This window comes from Silurus aristotelis, assembly GCF_946808225.1.
Source record: "Silurus aristotelis genome assembly, chromosome: 5".
In the NCBI taxonomy this organism is placed as follows: Eukaryota; Metazoa; Chordata; class Actinopteri; order Siluriformes; family Siluridae; genus Silurus; species Silurus aristotelis.
The window spans coordinates 9,509,708-9,527,635 of NC_139578.1; the positions used below are offsets into that span (position 1 = coordinate 9,509,708).

Below are 17,928 nucleotides of genomic sequence, written 5' to 3' on the forward strand. Positions count from 1 at the left end.
ACAGGTGAGTGTAAAAACCCTGCTTTCCACCCTCACCAAGGTGACGAGCTGCTCTCAGGAAAAATATTTTCATAAACAACTACTGATTAACTGGATTGACGCTATTCTTAGATTACGAGATCATCAAAAGAACAGGTGCTTTTCTTAGGAAATGTCTCTTTCCTTCACCCTACAGCTGCCTTCTAAGTTGTATTTGACCAGTTTCTCACTTTTACAACGTAATAATTGATATTTATTTAAAGACTAAGCTCATATACAAATGATCATCCAATTAACGCTGATTCTTTCATTACAGTAGCACTGTAGCACAGTAGCACAGGGGTGGGAGATATTAGGCAGCGTGTAAACAGTCAGTTCTCAAAGTTGTTGTGTTGGAAGCAGGAAAAATGGGCAAGCATAAGGATCTGAGTGACTTTAAATTTTGAAAGCCAGATTGTAAAGCAGCAGGTGGTTTGGAGTGTTGTGTAATGGTTGGTACTTTATTGGAAAATTGGTCTAAGGAAGGACAACCACATGGAGAGCGATTTCAAAGTTAAGCGGATATCCAGAGGCCTTGTGGGATCCATGCCTCGAGGTTTGGCAGCACAAGGTTCAGCAGGCTGTTGCTGATCATTGTGAGAGAACGATGGCAGTGTAGAAAAGTTAAGACTAAATGTCTTAAGTATTACCAACTGGAGACTCGTTTTGTTCAATGGTTCTTAAATCACAGAATCTGTGCAGTACAGGGACAAAGTGTACGTAAAGCCATGTGGGACGGTCTTATCAGAGACTCATGACACAGCTGAGTGCAGGAAAAATAGCCTTCAAATTTTACGCTTTTAGACTTTCCTAATTGCCTGAGCTCCTTGGATAGCAGACATGTACTTATAAAGACTTTCCTCAGTGGTGCCCTGCATGACTGCTACTAGACGACATTTTTCAGTCTTTCTAGCAATTTATATACAGATACAGTGACAGAACATATCGACTGCCTCTGCCTTTGAGGTTACCCTCAGGAAGGAGACCCTACTGAAGGATCCATCGTTTCCTGAAACCCTCGTCTTATACTTTCTTGGCAGATGAGGATTTTTCACCACAGAAGGGATGTCTTATGCCACTCACTACAGGTACAATGAGGGTACTTTTTATTTTTTATGTCTCACCAGCCAGACATGTCACAGTGGAGTCTTTCCTGCAGGGGGCTTTGGCAGATCACCAGTGGAAAGTGAAATAATGATGAAGGGCTCAATGTGTACTCCACTTCTTTAAACTGATATCTGTGGAGGTCTTATTTGTTAACGTACAAAAATGGAGGACTAAACTAACTAGCTTGAAAAGCAGCTTATTTTGCTAGAGCACAAGCCACGTTACAACTCGCAATTGCATTTCTTTCAAGCAGGAAGTGTGAAAATCTAAAAAAAAAAAAAACCTTCACCTAGCTTTTTATAAATACTTTGAAATAATAACAGCTAAAAATGTATCTTGCTCATGTGATATTCCCTAAAACACCATCTTTAAATGAATACCCATTTTTAACAAAACGTGATCCCTTTTCCAGAATGATACACACCGACAACCACTGTATCACACTTTTGATTTAATATTTGTAATAAAATTTTTCGATAAAACACCCAAAAAACAAAAAACAAAAAAAAAGTAAGTACTTGTCTGCCTGTATAAGGATGTAATTACAGCCACAGCCTCCAAGCAGGAGTTTTTTTTTTTTTTTTTTTTAACATTCAGAATACTGAATACGTCTCACACGAACATGCTACGGATAGGACAAGGTTGTGCAGACCTGACGTGTGAGAGTCTTTAGCACTGTACCAGCATGCCGTCTGCATCCTACACAGCGCCGCAGCTCCACGCAGTCGCCCCTCGAATCCGAACGACTCCGAGGACTGCTCAGAACTCTGAAAGCACGCGAGGCGTATGTGACCAGCCAGTCACTACACATATAAAAATAGAAACATTTCGCTTTTAAAAGGAGCCCAAACAATATCGAGAAGCCTACAGTGTCCGAGTTCGGATTATTCGGAGAGCGGTTCTGTAGCAGACGGTGACGGAGAGAGAAAAACAAACAAAACAAAAAACAAACAACAACAAAAAGAAAAAAAAGTCATCGGTCAGTTTTTTTTTTTGTCAAATTTACAATATGTACAAACTGTAGTTATGATGGAATATATACAGGAAATGATTTTGTTCTACCGAACTAAAACGGTCTTTCCTCATCAGAAAGCATTTTGAGAAAAAATTCTGACCAGTTTTTTTTGGATTGAGGTGGAAACACAGGAACACCGACTCACTAGCAGACCAGACCTCCAACCTACTGCTGTTAAGACATTTTGAGATTTGAGATTTAAAGCACATCGTTCGTATACAGTAATGCCAGTAACGGTTGTGAAGTATGAGACATGGACAGGAAACTCGTGCTATTCTAGGCACTGAGGCCATCAGCACACAAGAGGGTAAGAATAAAAAGCTCTGGAACTGAACAGAAAACTGTAAACGTTACTGTCCATGGTCCTTAATGATCCACATTAAAGAATGCCACAGTCCCATGAGGTGCACGATCGGTTCGTCTTCTGAGATCTGGGAGTCAAACCCACACTCCAGCCATGTCCTTTTGACTGTAAGCAATCAGAAAGCTTCATCTCAGGGAGTTTGTTAATTACATGTGTTCTCACCTAACATACCTTTTAATAATCAAATAAATAAAAGGCTTCGATTAATACAGCCGAGTGCTAAGACACGCATGTCCGAGTGAGTGTGTTCTCGGCCCCAAAAATCCTGGACGTCATCCTCGAGACTGCAAAGCTTTACACTGGCATCAGTACTGACCAAGCAACAGGATTCCACAAAGTAAAGTGACAACTAGATTTAATAAATTAATATACATACTCATTCTTTTTTTTTTTTTCCCCCATAAGATGTACAGTGACACTTGTTGGTTGGCTTGAAGGATTTCTTGCCCTTTTTCTTTGTAGGTTTTTAAACATTTCAGTTCTCAAGTTGCAGGCAAAAATAAAAAATAAAAATTGAGACACCAGGAGTCACTGACGGTTCTTGAATCTTGAACTTGGAAATGATTGAGACACAACATATGCACGTATGACAGAGGGGAAGGGGCCGGGTCTGAACACACACACACACTCATCATCTAAACACGTTTCCAAATGCTTTCATTCCTGCACTGTGCTGCTGTGTGTAGTAGTGCTGGCTTTCCCAGCTTTGCGTTCATAGTTCACAAGTCTCTGTCCTACGAGATACCTGGGTACACAGAAAAATACAAAATCAAATGTTTAACGCAGGAAAATAGTAGGTTTGCACAATTTGCACGTTCCATGTCTGTGTATTAGGGGTGTAACTGTACACACTGTTCGGTAAGTACCCCGGGTTTTAAGTCACCTATCGGTTCAATTTCGGTGCGGTTAGGGGGAAGACATGCGAAACTTAAAATAGCTTGTGGTTTTTTTATTAAAGCGGTTTGTGTGTGATCATCGACATTTGAGTAGTTCACATTTTTAAAACAATTTAAATAAAATGCCTGCTTGGTTAAATTATGTAAAAAAATGTCTTATCAAAATATTACATAATATAATAAAAAACGGTATTGCATTCATTTATTTTGAGTAAATAAAATAAAATTAAAAAAATTAATTAAATAGTTCACATTTTTAAAACAATTAAAAATTAAATGCCTGCTTGGTTAAATTTTATAAAAAAATAAATCTAATTAATGAAATACCCTTTTTTATTATAGAGTAAATTAAATAAAAAAAAATAGTTCACATTTGTTAGACCCCATTTGGGTAATATAGATTTGTATGCAAGTTTGTTTTACATTTAATATTAAATTTGAATAATAATCAAAAAATATATTTATCTGTTCTACTATTTTCTGCATACTTTAAAAAATGAAGAAATTTTTTATTCATTCACTCCCTCGGTATGTGGGATCGTCAGGGTTTTTCTCCTTTTTAAGATAAATTCTTGAAGCTGGACAAGGTTAATAATCATAATAGAAAAAAAAAAAAAAAAGAATAAAAAATAAATTGCACTCAAAGTGTGAGGCAGAGACTAAACAAACTTGCAGTTCGCCACTTAACACGTTCCTGAGGTAACTCTGATTTTAACTATACTGTACATTAAAAGGATTTCATTCCGTACATGTGTGTGTACTGAACCGAAAGCATTGTACTGAAAAATTTTGGTACAAATCCGTGCACCGTTTCACCCCTAACATGTCGCTTATATCATGGTACTGACAAACTGAACGTTTGGGTGATTGTTGCGACTTACTTGTCGTTCTTGATGTGTTCGTAAAGGCGCTTGAACTGTCGGATTTGGAAAGAGAGGATTCCCATTAGAACCACGACCATCAGCAGGAAGGGGTAGATTCTCCTCTGAACCAGGTTCTGCATCTCCAGGGTGACTCCTACATACACGTAGAACATGGGTATTGCATGAGAACAAAGTGATCCAAAAGCAGGAAGTAAACAGACAAAATGATGAAAAATCCACTGTGGCATAACTAGTAAAGCCTTCTCAAAATAAAAAAAATCAATAAATAACTACAGATGGAAAAGTTAGAACATGAACCCTAGACAAAAGTATTGAGACACCTGACCTTTCCTGCCATATGTGGTTCATCTTCAAACTGAGCAGGATACCAGAGTTCCTCTACACTAATTTCACAAAACCAGGTCATCACAGGCCTCACTTTATGTGCGTGAGCAGCCATATTGGAAACATGTTTTGGTCCACAAGATATAGTGAAGGGAAGCTGTAATGCTATATCTCACAAAAAGACATTTGGGGGCAGACCTTTGCCCATATTATCATGGTCAAAGCCAGAGCACTTCTGGTTGATTTTGGTTGTACTCACTGATCTGACTGGCTGTTAAAAAGGTCTTAATTACAATATCCCTTTAAATATTTTTGAGATTCTTATATCTTCACGCTGCTAAGTGCTACATTACTTCATAAATGTATGTAATGTATGCTGGGACGTACCTATTATGGGGACGATGCCTACAGCAATAACGTAGGGCACACAGAGGGACAGCAGCAGCACCGCGATGACGGGGGCAGCCAGCTTTCGGATGATGAAATGTAGGTCAATGTTGCGGATTCCATTGGCATAAACCTATTGCAGAGCAAAAGAACAGGCCTTTAGAACCATTTCATAGAATGACCGATACCTGCTACAAACCAGTGCTGCTATGACCCTAAATTACCAGGCAATAGGGTTCTGCTGTATGATGCTGAGATCATGATGTTAAGTCACAATACATGTTTATTAAGCGATCACAAGTACAGTAAACTCACGTTTATCGCAGTGGTTACGTTCCAAAACCGTGATAAACGGACGCCACCCCAAAAAATTTGATGTATGCATTTTACTTCATTTTATAATTAATAATTATATTTTGTATTCATAAATAAGATTATTTCAACATAAAACTCTATAAAAACAATTCTTTGGTCCTCTATCCCTCCCTTCTATCCGTGAGAGACCGGGAAAATCAGCGAAACAAATGAGTTATGTGGCAAATGCAATTCGCCGATAAACTGGGATTTTTTCCCAAAACGTTCAGATTGCAGGGTTCCTACACATTTTTCATTTAAAAATGTTATACTTTTATAGACTCAAATATGCAAAAATAGACTTTACTAAAGATTTTAAAACTTTATTTAACATCTGGAATTTTAAATTCCAAATATACATCAGGGTATGTATATCAGAATGTTTTCCATGTGTCTAGTCGCACGGTCAGAGGCACTGTTCTGTCATGGCAACTGCTGCCTTACAACAAATCACAGCTGTGCAGATCCAGTCTAGTGCCAGTCTAGTATACTAACTCAGTCTAGTACCTTTTGCCAGTGCTGAGTCTCCACAAGGAATAGGGGGGAATTAAATAAGATGAAAGAAACCACCGTTTGCATTCAGTCATTGCTGCGACGTTTCAAAGTGCCGGAAAGTAAATAAACGTCTGGGGGTCAAAGCGACTTGCGTTTTGTTCACGCGCAGTACAGCGATGTCAGCGTTTTCAGGCGTTTTAATGCGAATGAGCAACTTTTGGGAATCGATTAAAAACAGCTGTTTGGGCGCTGAGCACAAATACTTTAAAAATGTTTTTATTTATTTTAGAAAATCAAATAAGGCAATAGTAGCTGTTGAGTAAGGAAAATAAAAGAGAGTGAGAAGGTTGGATTGTGTGGAGATGGTGAAGCAGGAAGTGGATAGGATTAGTAAGCAGGAAGTGAGAGCAGCGATTAATAGGATGAAGAGTGGAAAGTCAATTAGACCAGATGCCATACTGGTAGAAGCATGGAGATGTTTAGGAGAGATGGCAGTGGAGTTTTTGTGAGAGGTAAAAGGAATGGAGGAGGAGTGTGCTGGTACCGATCATTAATAATAAAGGAGTTGTGCAAACCTGCATTAACTACAGGGGAATAAAGTTGAAGTTATGGGAAAGAGTAGTGGAAGCCAGGCTGAGAGAAGCAAAGTGCAAAGTAACAAAGAGTGTTAGAGATGTGAAGAAAAGAGTGCAGGCAGGGTGGAGAAGAGTGGCAGGAGTGATTTGTGATAGTAGGGTATCTGTATGAGTGAAAGGGAAAGTTTATAGGACGGGGTTGAGACCTGCGATGTTGTATGGTTTAGAGACAGTGGCATTAAGTAAAAGACAGGAGGTGGAGCAGGAGGTAGCAGAGCTGAAGATGTTGAGGTTTTCGTTGGGAGTGACGACGATGGACAGGATTAAAAATTAGTTTATTAGGAGGGACAGCGCATGTAGGACACTTTGGAGACAAGGTGAGGGAGGCGAGATTGAGATGGTTTGGACATGTGCAGAGGAGGGACATGGGGTATATCGGTAGAAGAATCCTGAGGATGGAGCCACCAGGAAGGAGGAAAAGAGGAAGACCAAGGAGGAGGTTTATGGATGTGGTGAGGGAAGACATGCAGGTAGTTGGTTTGAAAAAGGCAGATGTAGAGGACAGAGTAATATGTAGACGGATGATCCGTTGTGGCGACCCCTAATGGGAGCAGCCGAAAGAAAAAGAAGAAGAAATCGGGCGATAGTATGGAAACAAATTTTTCAATACTCAGCGTCCCCCCCCCCCCAAATACTAATCCAGACCTGGAAATCACTCAAATAAAATTCTATACTTTTCCAAAATGCATAGGAACCCTGAGATTAAAATTAATTAATAATTACAATAAAAATCTATTGATCGTATACAGCAGATTTGATGGAGAATTTTCATACTTAATATTTAAACAGAATTTTCTAATGTTTCAATTGATCAATTCAGCTTTTCACAGCTACACTTCTTTCTGTTTTTGAAAAGTTTGACAAACACTTGATGTCACCTGCTCAATGACGGTCTTTAGCCACCACTGAGGGCCCATCAGGGTGATGGCAGCAATGATTTTGGCATGCAACACTCCCAACGCCCAGTCCTGAAACACACAGAGAAATAGAAATTCAGACCTGCTTTGCTACCGACATGTTTCCCTGTGGTGCATTTTATACTCTGTTACTCAATCTGGTAAGACAAGTTACCTGCCAGGGGTAGAATAGAGGTGTCTGGTCGAGTGGGACCCGCAGAGGAGCCACAATAACCAGCTCAAAGAGCAAACCGAGAAGCAGTGGAATCACGCCAGCTAATAGAACTGCTACTATCAGTGTCTTCATAATCTATAGAAACACAGCACCAAGAGAGAAAAGGTCTAAACACAAACTCGCCCTGCTTATGCAAACATTCAGTTTTGCACACAGTAAGTAATGTTTAAGAAACACATGAATGGGGGTGTTCTATAAAGCAATAACAGCAGTCATGATGGATTCGAGTCTTGTGCAGGTCTTAGTCACGGAAGTGAAGCCAAATTATGGGCATTTCTGCATGACCCATTTCTAGAGAGAAGGTACAGTAACATAACCTTTAGTTTGCAGGCCCTAATTCAGTAGAGTTGTGCAAAAGATTTCTGCACATCTTAATGCATGGAAACTGTATGTAATTAGTAAAAAAACAACAGATTTTGGGTACGAAAGGTAGTGAATCAGCTTCAGCTACATGTAATTAAGTTCCACCCACAAAAATTGGACCCTAATCGATCAAAGTTCTTATAACCTTTTGTGAGTAATTGAAATAAAAAAGATTTTGGGCCTAAAAAAAAGGCCTAAGGAATATTAACAATAGATACATGAAAATATTTTTCTCTCCTTTGTTTTGGTTGTAAATATTGGGTTAAAAACTACAACCACCTTGATTAGATGAATGTATAACTGTACAGGTACACTGATAAGTCAAACAAATGAAGAACTTGACTGTGGAATTTTATATAAAATATAAATTTGAGGCAAAATCAAAGAGAATCGCTACCGGAAGCGAGTCTCTTTTCAGTGTACCCTTTCCTTTCAAGCAGACAAGACTTTCATGCCCAGCGGATTTTATTTTAATGTGACCACTGCTTTAGACTCTCCCATGCAAAAGAGTCAAGCTTCACGAACCCCCCTGAAAAAGCAGGGCTGGGTAAACACGAGTGGTGTGAAGGATTGCTCATGTGTGGTAGAAATTGAACATTTGTACAAGCTGATAGATTTCAGGTGTATAAACAGGTTTTGTGCCCACCACTTCTGCAACAGGTATGATGTCATGTACCATGAGTGTCCACTCCTGGACTTTGAGTAGGATGACCCTTCGACCCTGAGGCATCCAGGCTAGCAGAACAGTGACTGCCCTGATGGACAGCCAGCATACGTACAGGCCGCATGCTGCCGTGTACAGCTCGTGGATCTTAGCTGTGCCTGTCCAGAACGACATGAGCCAGCGGCCTGCGAACACTGCCACACGGGAAGAGGAGCGCAAAGTGAGCAAAACACAAACCCTATTCCCATTCTTAGAATTCCTAAAGCACAGAAATAAAACATTATCTCACTCCTGTCTCAACTAACATTATATACCAGCTTAAGCTGGGTCATTCACAATACTCAAAAACATCTGACATTGATTTTTCTCCCAGCACGGTTCGTCTGACTTAATTGGCTATTTGAGAGATACACTATAGAGACAAAAGTATTGGGACACCTGACCTTTCCTGCTATATGTGGTTCTTTTCCAAACTGTTACCATAAAAGCTGAAGGCACACAATTGTATAGGACGTCTTTGGACGCGGTATAATACAATTACGCACTCACTTGAACTTAGAAACCCAAACCAGTTCCAGCATGGCAATGCCCCTGTGCACACAGCAAGCTTCATGAAGATATAGCTGACATGGTTTGGAGAGGAAGACCTTGAGTGACCTTCTATAAAGCTCTGATTTCATCCCTGCTAAACACCTTCGGGATGAATTAAAATGCTGACTGCACCCCAGGCCTCCTCACCTACACCAGTACCTGACTTTAATAACACCCTTGTGGCTGACAAACACAAATGTCCACAAGCACAATACAAAATCTAGTGGAATATCTTTTCAAAAGAGTGAAGGGACTTATATGAGCAAATTGGGACTAAATGTGGAATGTGACTCAAAAATCACATACCTTACCAGGTGTCCGCAAACTTTTGGCAATAGAGTACGAATGGTGTGTGTATAAATAAGCCGGTTTTAGCATCTTTTTGACTACACAACTTCTAAAAGGCGGCTCTGTATCTAAATACATGCTATTTAATTAGATCAGCTCTGTGTACAAGTGCACTTTAATATATTACTATGGGTTATTATGATTTATACCGTACAAACCCATATAGTCAAATTTCTGTTTGTGTCTGCTCTGGGTATTAAATCATCTTCAATTAGTTAATAAACTGGAGTCATTCACACCTAGGATCAAATTTAGCATAGCCAATCCGGCAAATAGAATGTATTTGGGAGGTAGGAGGAAACCATAGAACTCAGAGGAAACCAACATGTGCATGGGGAAATGATGTGCAACAAGACTATACTCTAACATGTGAGGTCAGGCGCTAAATCAACCATCCCATAAAATTTGATTTCACTTATTTAGCAGGATATAAAGAATGCACCGCTTTGTACTCCATGCATGTACCTTTAAATGTCTTGCAGTTAATTTGTTTGCGTGGAAAAGAAGAACATTTAACAAATATCTTCTCACCTGGCAGAGTAAGACACACCAAGCTGGCCACGAGCAGAGTCACACACATGAAAAGGATCAGCAACACAATCTACAGTGATGATAAATAAAAAAATAAAAATAAAAAAAGAGAGAGAAATGCATTAGAGGTCAGACATTGTAAACTACTACATTTCAATATAAAAGTATAATAGTGTGTAATTATAAATTATAAATAGGGGTGTAAATAATAGAATTGGCACAAATTATGTTGATTAAATCAAATTCAATAAATGAAGAAAAAAAAAAAATGGACAAACATGTGGTTCGGCACTTATCATGTTCCTGAGGGAACTCAGATTTTAACTATGTTACGCACGTTAAAATTATTGCATTTAGTACGTGTATAAACTGAACGCCCTGAAACGAAAGATTTTGGAAAAGATAAATGATCAATACCCTGAGGGGGAACTTCACAGGGCGGTGGTAAGGCTGGAAGCCCACGGGGCCTCCCTGTTGCAGGATGGCCTGGTGTGCGGCATGTAGGCCTTCGCCCACTACAGGAATGGCATTAGCATTGTTACGTGGTTGCTGGTTGTTGTTGTTGTTGTTGGCTGCCTGGTTGGCATTGTTTTCATTCTCCTCCTGGTCTCCCAGCAGATACGAGTGTAGATCTCTAAATAAAAACAAACAAAACATGTCGTAGTTTTAATTTGAATATTAAGATATTAGTAATTTTATATATTGCCATACATTTTTTTTTTTAAATGTTCCCTTAAATCATCAAAACAGGTTCCTCACAGAATGCTTGACTGATATGTTTCTACTGTATTGTTCACTTTTCTTGAGCTACATTTAAGATTCAGTAACAGGAAAAACACAACCGGTGTAGAGACAGAATGGTCAGGAAGAAGGTTGTGCATTTATTTCCTAGAGTCTAACTTGTGCTTTTGTTGTTTTGCTTGTTGTTACTTTAAAATCTACTGACAAATGTATGAGTTTACTGCAGGCTAACAAACTCACTGCGTTATGCTTTAGAAGGGGTGCTATGGGGCGAACACCGTTTCAAACTGTCTTCAAACTGTCTTTGATCCCATGTGAGACCAAAGAAACGAATTTGTTAGTCAAACACTTTTAAATTAAGGATTTAAACAGTACCAATGTGTTTAAGACTCACAGTAAGTAGCCAGCGGTGACTGTCCAGGCACGCACCAAACCCTTCAGCCACTGGCGTGTGTGTCCCTGCTCCAACAAAGCTGGCAAAACCACCTGCAGCAACAGGAGCTCTAGGGACAGTTCACTCACTGGAGCATCGCTGAAACACAGTTACAGTAGAAGTGAAAATTAGAAAAGTCTCTCTTGTGTAATTGGGCTGCAGAGTACTGCAGCTGCTTGCTTATTGTACTAGATGTTCATGAGGGAATACACCTATGATGAAACACAACAGGTGAATGATACTATTGATCTCATCCTTACATTATTAACTCCAAACTAATATTTACAGCTAATGTCTAAACCTTAAACTTTACTCAAATAGAGTCTAATCTAATAATATGGTTAGTGTGAAAAAGATCAACAGCTTCAAGTTAAGCAGAACGAACTGGTTTGAAACAGTTGCAGATGATGAAACTCTCATGGGTATTTGTAGATTTTCCTGTCAGGAGTAAACTACCTGTAGAGCATCACATTGTAGGGGAGGAAAGCAGGCAAGATGTGTTTAATTATCCGTATGGGTAACCACAGCATCAACAGGACGATCGACCCGAACACAACCTACAAATGAAAATGTTTGTTAAAAGGACAGAAATGTAAATATAATGTAATGTGGACTAGGGCTGTAGCATTATTTTAGTAATAGAGTATTCTACCGATTATTCCATCGATTCTTGGATAAGACGTGCTTTTTTTTTATTTATTAAAGAGCAATGCTAAAATGAGAGAAAAGAGTAATTTGTTTCTTTTTTAAAAAAATTTACATTTTATTGCTAAAATTGTATTTAATTAAAAAAAAAAAAAAAAAAAAAAAAAGGGGAAACGCACAATGATCCGAAACTTTGTCTTTTTTTTTGGACTGAATCTATGGAAGTTGGTTTTCATCACAAATAAATAAATAAAGGTTTGCCTAATTCCAACTTTTTTTCCCCTCGCAATTCTGACTATTTCTCTCAATTGCGAATTCAAAAACGTCCAACATTTCTGGTGCATCCAACAATAACCATGTTGTGGGACTGAACTGAGCTGTTGGTGTATGAACGAGGCTCTCTGCGTCATCTCTTGTTCCGTCTCCTCCAGCGCTGATTGTTAGAGAGAGTTCTCTCCAGGGATCCAAGGTTTAGTTTGATACCATGCGATTCTATTGATTGTAGCCGATTTTATTTCCTATGTGTAAAGCTTTCTAACACTACAGAAGGGGGTAACACTGCTCGATTGGCTAAAATAACGTGAGAATTGAGAGAGAAAAGTTGGAATTAGGCAAACTTTTTATTTTTATTCTCCTCGCTCCTACATTTTTTTTTCACTCTGTACCATCTTTACCTGCCCAGAGCGTTCCAGCGTTAAGCGGGTGGTGCATCAGTAATAATGGTCCGTGGGAAAACACAATGCTCCGTGTGTAGTTAAATGGACCAAACGTAGCAAATAATTTACCTTGATGACCGTTTTTTTTTTGTATATGAATTACTCGAGGAATCGTTTCAGCCCTAATGTGGACATATCTTAAAAGTTTTACAAATACATTAATTGGAGGGTCTACAAATGATAATCATGATTGAATGAATACCAAAATACTTTTTTTAGTACCGATAATATTTATCAACATTTTACAGCTAATTATTACTAAAATTTGTTACTACATAATGATAGCAGTAATAATTCATGTATATTTGTATCATAGTAATGTAATGCCATTTTATATGGAAAGTTAGACAGAAAAAAATATAAACTTGAATAAATAAAATATTTTATACTAAGATTTCCAGATTGTCTGGGTTAATTTAATTAAGGATGAATACAATGAACAAATATCAAGGACTTATTTTTTTAACACACCATGACAAACTCCTAGTACATGAAACATGATACTTGGCAATAAAGACCATTCTGATTCCTATTAAATCATATAAGCTCTTACCACTGACAATATGAATCGTCTAAGATGCCTGTAGATCGGAAGGTGGATCATTTCTTGGACAGGGTTAAAATCGGGATCGTTAAGGTTTCTAAGAAACCACAAGACTCCAGGTCTGAGAACCTGTTTTCAGTAGACATAGAATATACATTTTTAAATGTCATTACAAGCGGTCACCCTTATTCTTGAAAATCACACTATAAAGAATGAGGCACCTCTCGTAGCAGTAGGATGAAGGATGCAAAGTAGAAGACGTAGACCATGCCTACAAGCCAGTGCAAAAACATGGTGGTGCCTGGAGCTGATTCAAAACTTAGCTCTCTGTCCTTTAGGGATGCGTCAAACATTTCCTATAAAACAATAATAGTTATCGGAAACTGCTCTTTATCGAACCTGACACACAATACTGTTATTTGCACTATTATGCACTCTCACACTTATGTACATTACTGATCTGCCATATGCTCTGTATCCCTATTTCATACTCATACTGTCTATATTGTCTCACATCGTATAGTCCGTTTTGTCGTGTTTAGTCCAAGCTAAATGTGTGGTGTTATTTATGTCTGTACTTTTGAGAGTCACTAACGTCTGGAAACAAATTCCTTGTCTGTGTCAACACACTTGGCCAATAAACCTGATTCTGATTCTAACGTGGAATGAGAAGCAGTTATCTAAAACTAAGCTACAAACCAGGGAACAGATATCCAGCCACCAGCCACAGATGAGAGGAAATACACCGATCTCTACGACCACCAACAACGACACCTGCAGAAAATCAAATGCTTGTTTGTTTGTTTACTAAGTTTTAAACGCCATGTTAGCATCAGGCCTATATACATGGCAAACACAAGGTCATCATCAAATCCATTAAATGTTAATTATTATATAAAACATTTTAGCTTTGCATGGGGCAAATTTTGTTTCTATTTAAAACACATTCAGGTGATACATTATGGAAAATCCCTTGTAAACATGTTTCTGAATAAAAGTGGGGGGAAAAAAATCTAATGTATTTAATAATCACAATTTTTTAGCTGTTCAGCTAAAAAAAAAATTAATTACTTTGACAAATGTTACCAAAAATATGTTTTTGCTTCAATTGTTTGCAAATTAAAACAAGCAATAAACGTGACGACACACACACACAGTAAATACTGACCTTAACCACGATATAGCAGACTCCTAACAATCGCCGTGATCTCTGGAATCGAACCAATGCAGCGAATCCCTTAAAACGTTCATTTAGAAAAATTCTCTCTTCTCAAATTGCAGCACAACATATGACATTTTTATAATCTGTTTCATAATCAAATTGTATTTTTTTTACATAAACTCCAAATTGTCCAAACTTCCATCCAAACAAATCAAGAGCCTATTAAATAAAGATCATTGTGAAAGGATACATGGCACACAATTAGTGTTACAGCCAACAGGACATAACCCACAATAGTGGTGATGAGACCCTCGAAATGAGAAGCACGAACCTGAGACCACAACATACAAATTAATATTGCTGTAAAGGAGCAGCTTCTTCACTATTCACACAGAGAGGATAAGTAAGAACTTACATAATCTTCAAAGCCAAGTCCCACCACTGAAAAGTGTCCGATATGGTACGGACAAAAAGCTGCAGAAGAAAGAAAAGACACCATAATTAAAAAAAAATATCCAAAATATTCATGGAGTATTTAAGAAAAAGAAAAAAAAAAAAATGTATCAAAATGGCACGCACCAAACACCAAAATGAACAGTGTGTTGAGAGACACCACCCAGAAAACATGCTCCTGCAACACACAAATGTCAGTCAATATTCATATCTATACCAGTGGCCTGAGCGGCTGATCTTTAACTTCTTACAGATTCTTAAAGATCATTTACTCACCAGGAAAACTAAAGAACCGTCAAGTCCAAGCATCTATAAGGAAGGAAAAGCATATTTAGAATTTATTTGTCCGGCATCCGTTTGTATTACAGAATGACCAAATAGATGATGAAAAGCAGCCTCACCCTTTCCCACGTGAGCTCCTCAGCAGCACGATCCCATTCCAAAGCATTCCAGTTCATATCATCTGCACACCAGGAGGAAGTACACCGAGAGTTTAGCGACAATTGAAAGAAAGAAAGAAAAAAAAATCAGCTGAATTGTTCAACCTTGATTAAAAATCTTTAGTTTATGTTTTGAATCTGATTAGATTGTTGGAAAGTAATTCAAAAGTAAGCAGAAGTCAAAAATTCATTCAGACAATAAACAAATCAATCCTACTTTTTCACTGAGAATTCAACAATATTCATCACAAACTCAATTCAAACTCAATTATAAACGCATTATCATATTCGAAATTATGTAAATAAAAAATATGATACATTATTATTATAATTCATACGAGGTGGTATCAAAAAGGTTTTAGACTAGTTTTGTAACAGGGCAAAAGATGGCAGCACAAGGCTGCACGCACAGTCACAGGGAGCACAGCCCTACATAAGCCAGTGTGCCAGAAAACATCGTCCTGTTTACATTAGGTGCCTAATGACGCTATTTTGACCATGTGCGTTACCGCGTCTGGGATTGCATCACGGACACCCTCTCGCCGAGCTCTCCTAACGCGCGAGTTTCTCGACGGAACTATTATAATATGTACCTTGAGCACCATTATTGGCATCAGCCGCATCTTCGGCACCCGCCTCCTCTTCATCTTCGTTGTCCATCTCCAGCTCCTCGGCTTGTTCGGGTTGGGGGTCGAGCACCTCAGCTGCTGCGTTCTCTGCAGGGGGATCAGCCGGAGCCGGCGCAGCCTGATTCTCCACACCTCCATTACCTGCAGCTGGAGCCTGATCAAGAGCATTGAAGTGTTTATAGCACAAGACCGAAAAAGTATTTGTGTTCATTAAGGTTGGTGTATGAAAGTAATTCACATTTCTACCTCTGGTGAGAAACAATGACACTCAGATATTCATATTTTTTTGCAAAAATGTGTAAAAATATTGAACTGGGGACTCTGTTTTGAGAACTTGCTTGAGGCAAAGAGCAATGTTTGGTAACTACATAAATGTATTAATATAGCAGTTAAAGGAATAGGAAGGAGGGGGGGGGGGGGACCCCACGTTAACACACCCAATGCTCAAAAAGACGATGAGTACAGTTTGTCTCGAGAGATAATGAGGGTTCACCAGCTGACTCGGAGCAAATCGTGCTGCTCAGATCAAAATGATAATAAATGCAGGAGAACAGGAATGCAGTAGACAGAGGGGGTAATGGTGCACAATGGGTACTGGGTCTCTCAAGGAAAGTCAAAAAGTTTCACAGAATGTTCCTTTCCGTATGATTGAGTTTTTGTTTACAAACCAGACCACACCTTTGTGAGTGGATCATCTTTAACTGTGCATGAGTGCTTGTGTATACGCATGTGTATTACCTCATTCGGCTGCCCTGCTGGGTTGGCAGGCTGCTGTTGGTTTTGCTCCAGCCACAGCGGAGCTCCACCGTGAACGATCTGCTCCCGTAACCACACCAGGCTTATAAAGGCGCAGAGTGTGCAGGTCACCACGAAGCAGCCCTGCAGGCAGTCCGCCAGCAGGTTCTCCCTACACACACATGTTCGGCCAAACGTAACCGTGATGCACGTCATAGCACATACAGAATAGGATATGGATTTCCCAAAACAAGTACTATTCGTTTTTACATCTCATCTGTTAATATTCTGCTTGTGAATATTCTTTAAATGTACATTTACAGCATTTGGCAGACGCCCTTATCCAGAGCGACTTACATTGATTTCATTTATACAACTGAGCAGCTATAAAGTTAAGGACCTTGCTCAGGGGCCCCGAAGTATTAGCTTGGTGAGACTGGGGTTTAAACTCAATTTAGATTCAAATCCAAAATCCACTGTCTCAACCACTAAGCTACAAGCTCCCTGTTATTATAATTATTCTTTAAAATCACTGAAAGAAACTCCATAGTTTTCCTGTTTCCTGGTACTTACGTGGAAAGCATGTCTAATGGCAGCGTCAGGAGGGAGCTCACAGAACCGGTAAACAGACACTTATAGATTCGACCTGCCAGAGAACAGAAATAGCTTTTCATTCATCGTTTAATAGCGAGATCAGAGACTTCCGAAAGAAGACGTGATGCACAGGATGTATTCTTGGAAACACTCTGTGAAACACTTACATGCTGTTAAAGGTACAACTCCCAGCCAGGCAAAGGCCACCAGTGTATAATGGAACCAGTATCTGATGGCAGTGCCTATACTGGTCACCAGACCTGCAAAAATGTCCTGTACAGGAAGCCGTGAAGGCATGTCTGGAGAGTAAACTGTCAGGACAGAGCGAGAAAAACAGCAAATAAACTCGACAAGCAGCAAATGAGTTCTATTCCGATAAGAGGCCGACCGATTTATCGGTTTTGATGATTAATCGGCACTGATGGCTGAATGTTCCAGCAATCAACTATTGGCAAAAAGACATCAAGACTACGTGCTGCACGGAGAGCATGTGGTGAGAACTATATTATATTCATTATTTATAATTAACTAATTACATATTTATTATTGAATATATATTTATTTCATTTTAGCACATTTTCATAATTCATTATTTTCTTTTGTAATAAAGTTCAACTATTTTTTTAAGAAGTTGCTCTGAATAATCCCTAAATTGTGTAGGGTTTTGATGGGTATTATATCGCAGACATGGTCAAATCGTTCACTTCACGTGTACTCGGGTTTTTGTAA

The 17,928-nt window shown here is 38.8% G+C and overlaps 1 protein-coding gene across 2 annotated transcripts in view; it reads right to left on the reverse strand.

The window, feature by feature from the left end:
* Positions 1-1,559: 1,559 nt before the first annotated feature.
* marchf6 (membrane-associated ring finger (C3HC4) 6) overlaps positions 1,560-17,928 on the reverse strand; it is a 28,615-nt gene continuing 12,246 nt past the window's right edge. Inside the window, exons 4-26 of one of the 2 annotated variants that reach the window (XM_083541977.1) lie at positions 17,367-17,510; positions 17,179-17,251; positions 16,609-16,777; positions 15,835-16,024; positions 15,203-15,264; positions 15,078-15,110; positions 14,928-14,979; positions 14,764-14,822; positions 14,599-14,679; positions 14,355-14,423; positions 13,886-13,960; positions 13,408-13,542; positions 13,196-13,315; positions 11,738-11,838; positions 11,243-11,380; positions 10,525-10,741; positions 10,108-10,177; positions 8,620-8,831; positions 7,551-7,685; positions 7,358-7,447; positions 4,996-5,128; positions 4,282-4,417; positions 1,560-3,249 (exon numbers count right to left, since the gene is read on the reverse strand). In XM_083541977.1, the coding sequence (XP_083398103.1) occupies positions 3,162-3,249; positions 4,282-4,417; positions 4,996-5,128; positions 7,358-7,447; positions 7,551-7,685; positions 8,620-8,831; positions 10,108-10,177; positions 10,525-10,741; positions 11,243-11,380; positions 11,738-11,838; positions 13,196-13,315; positions 13,408-13,542; positions 13,886-13,960; positions 14,355-14,423; positions 14,599-14,679; positions 14,764-14,822; positions 14,928-14,979; positions 15,078-15,110; positions 15,203-15,264; positions 15,835-16,024; positions 16,609-16,777; positions 17,179-17,251; positions 17,367-17,510 (2,582 nt within the window). In that variant the 3' untranslated portion in view covers positions 1,560-3,161. The remainder of the gene's footprint in view (positions 3,250-4,281; positions 4,418-4,995; positions 5,129-7,357; positions 7,448-7,550; positions 7,686-8,619; positions 8,832-10,107; positions 10,178-10,524; positions 10,742-11,242; positions 11,381-11,737; positions 11,839-13,195; positions 13,316-13,407; positions 13,543-13,885; positions 13,961-14,354; positions 14,424-14,598; positions 14,680-14,763; positions 14,823-14,927; positions 14,980-15,077; positions 15,111-15,202; positions 15,265-15,834; positions 16,025-16,608; positions 16,778-17,178; positions 17,252-17,366; positions 17,511-17,928) is intronic. The other variant, XM_083541978.1, reaches the window with a different exon arrangement.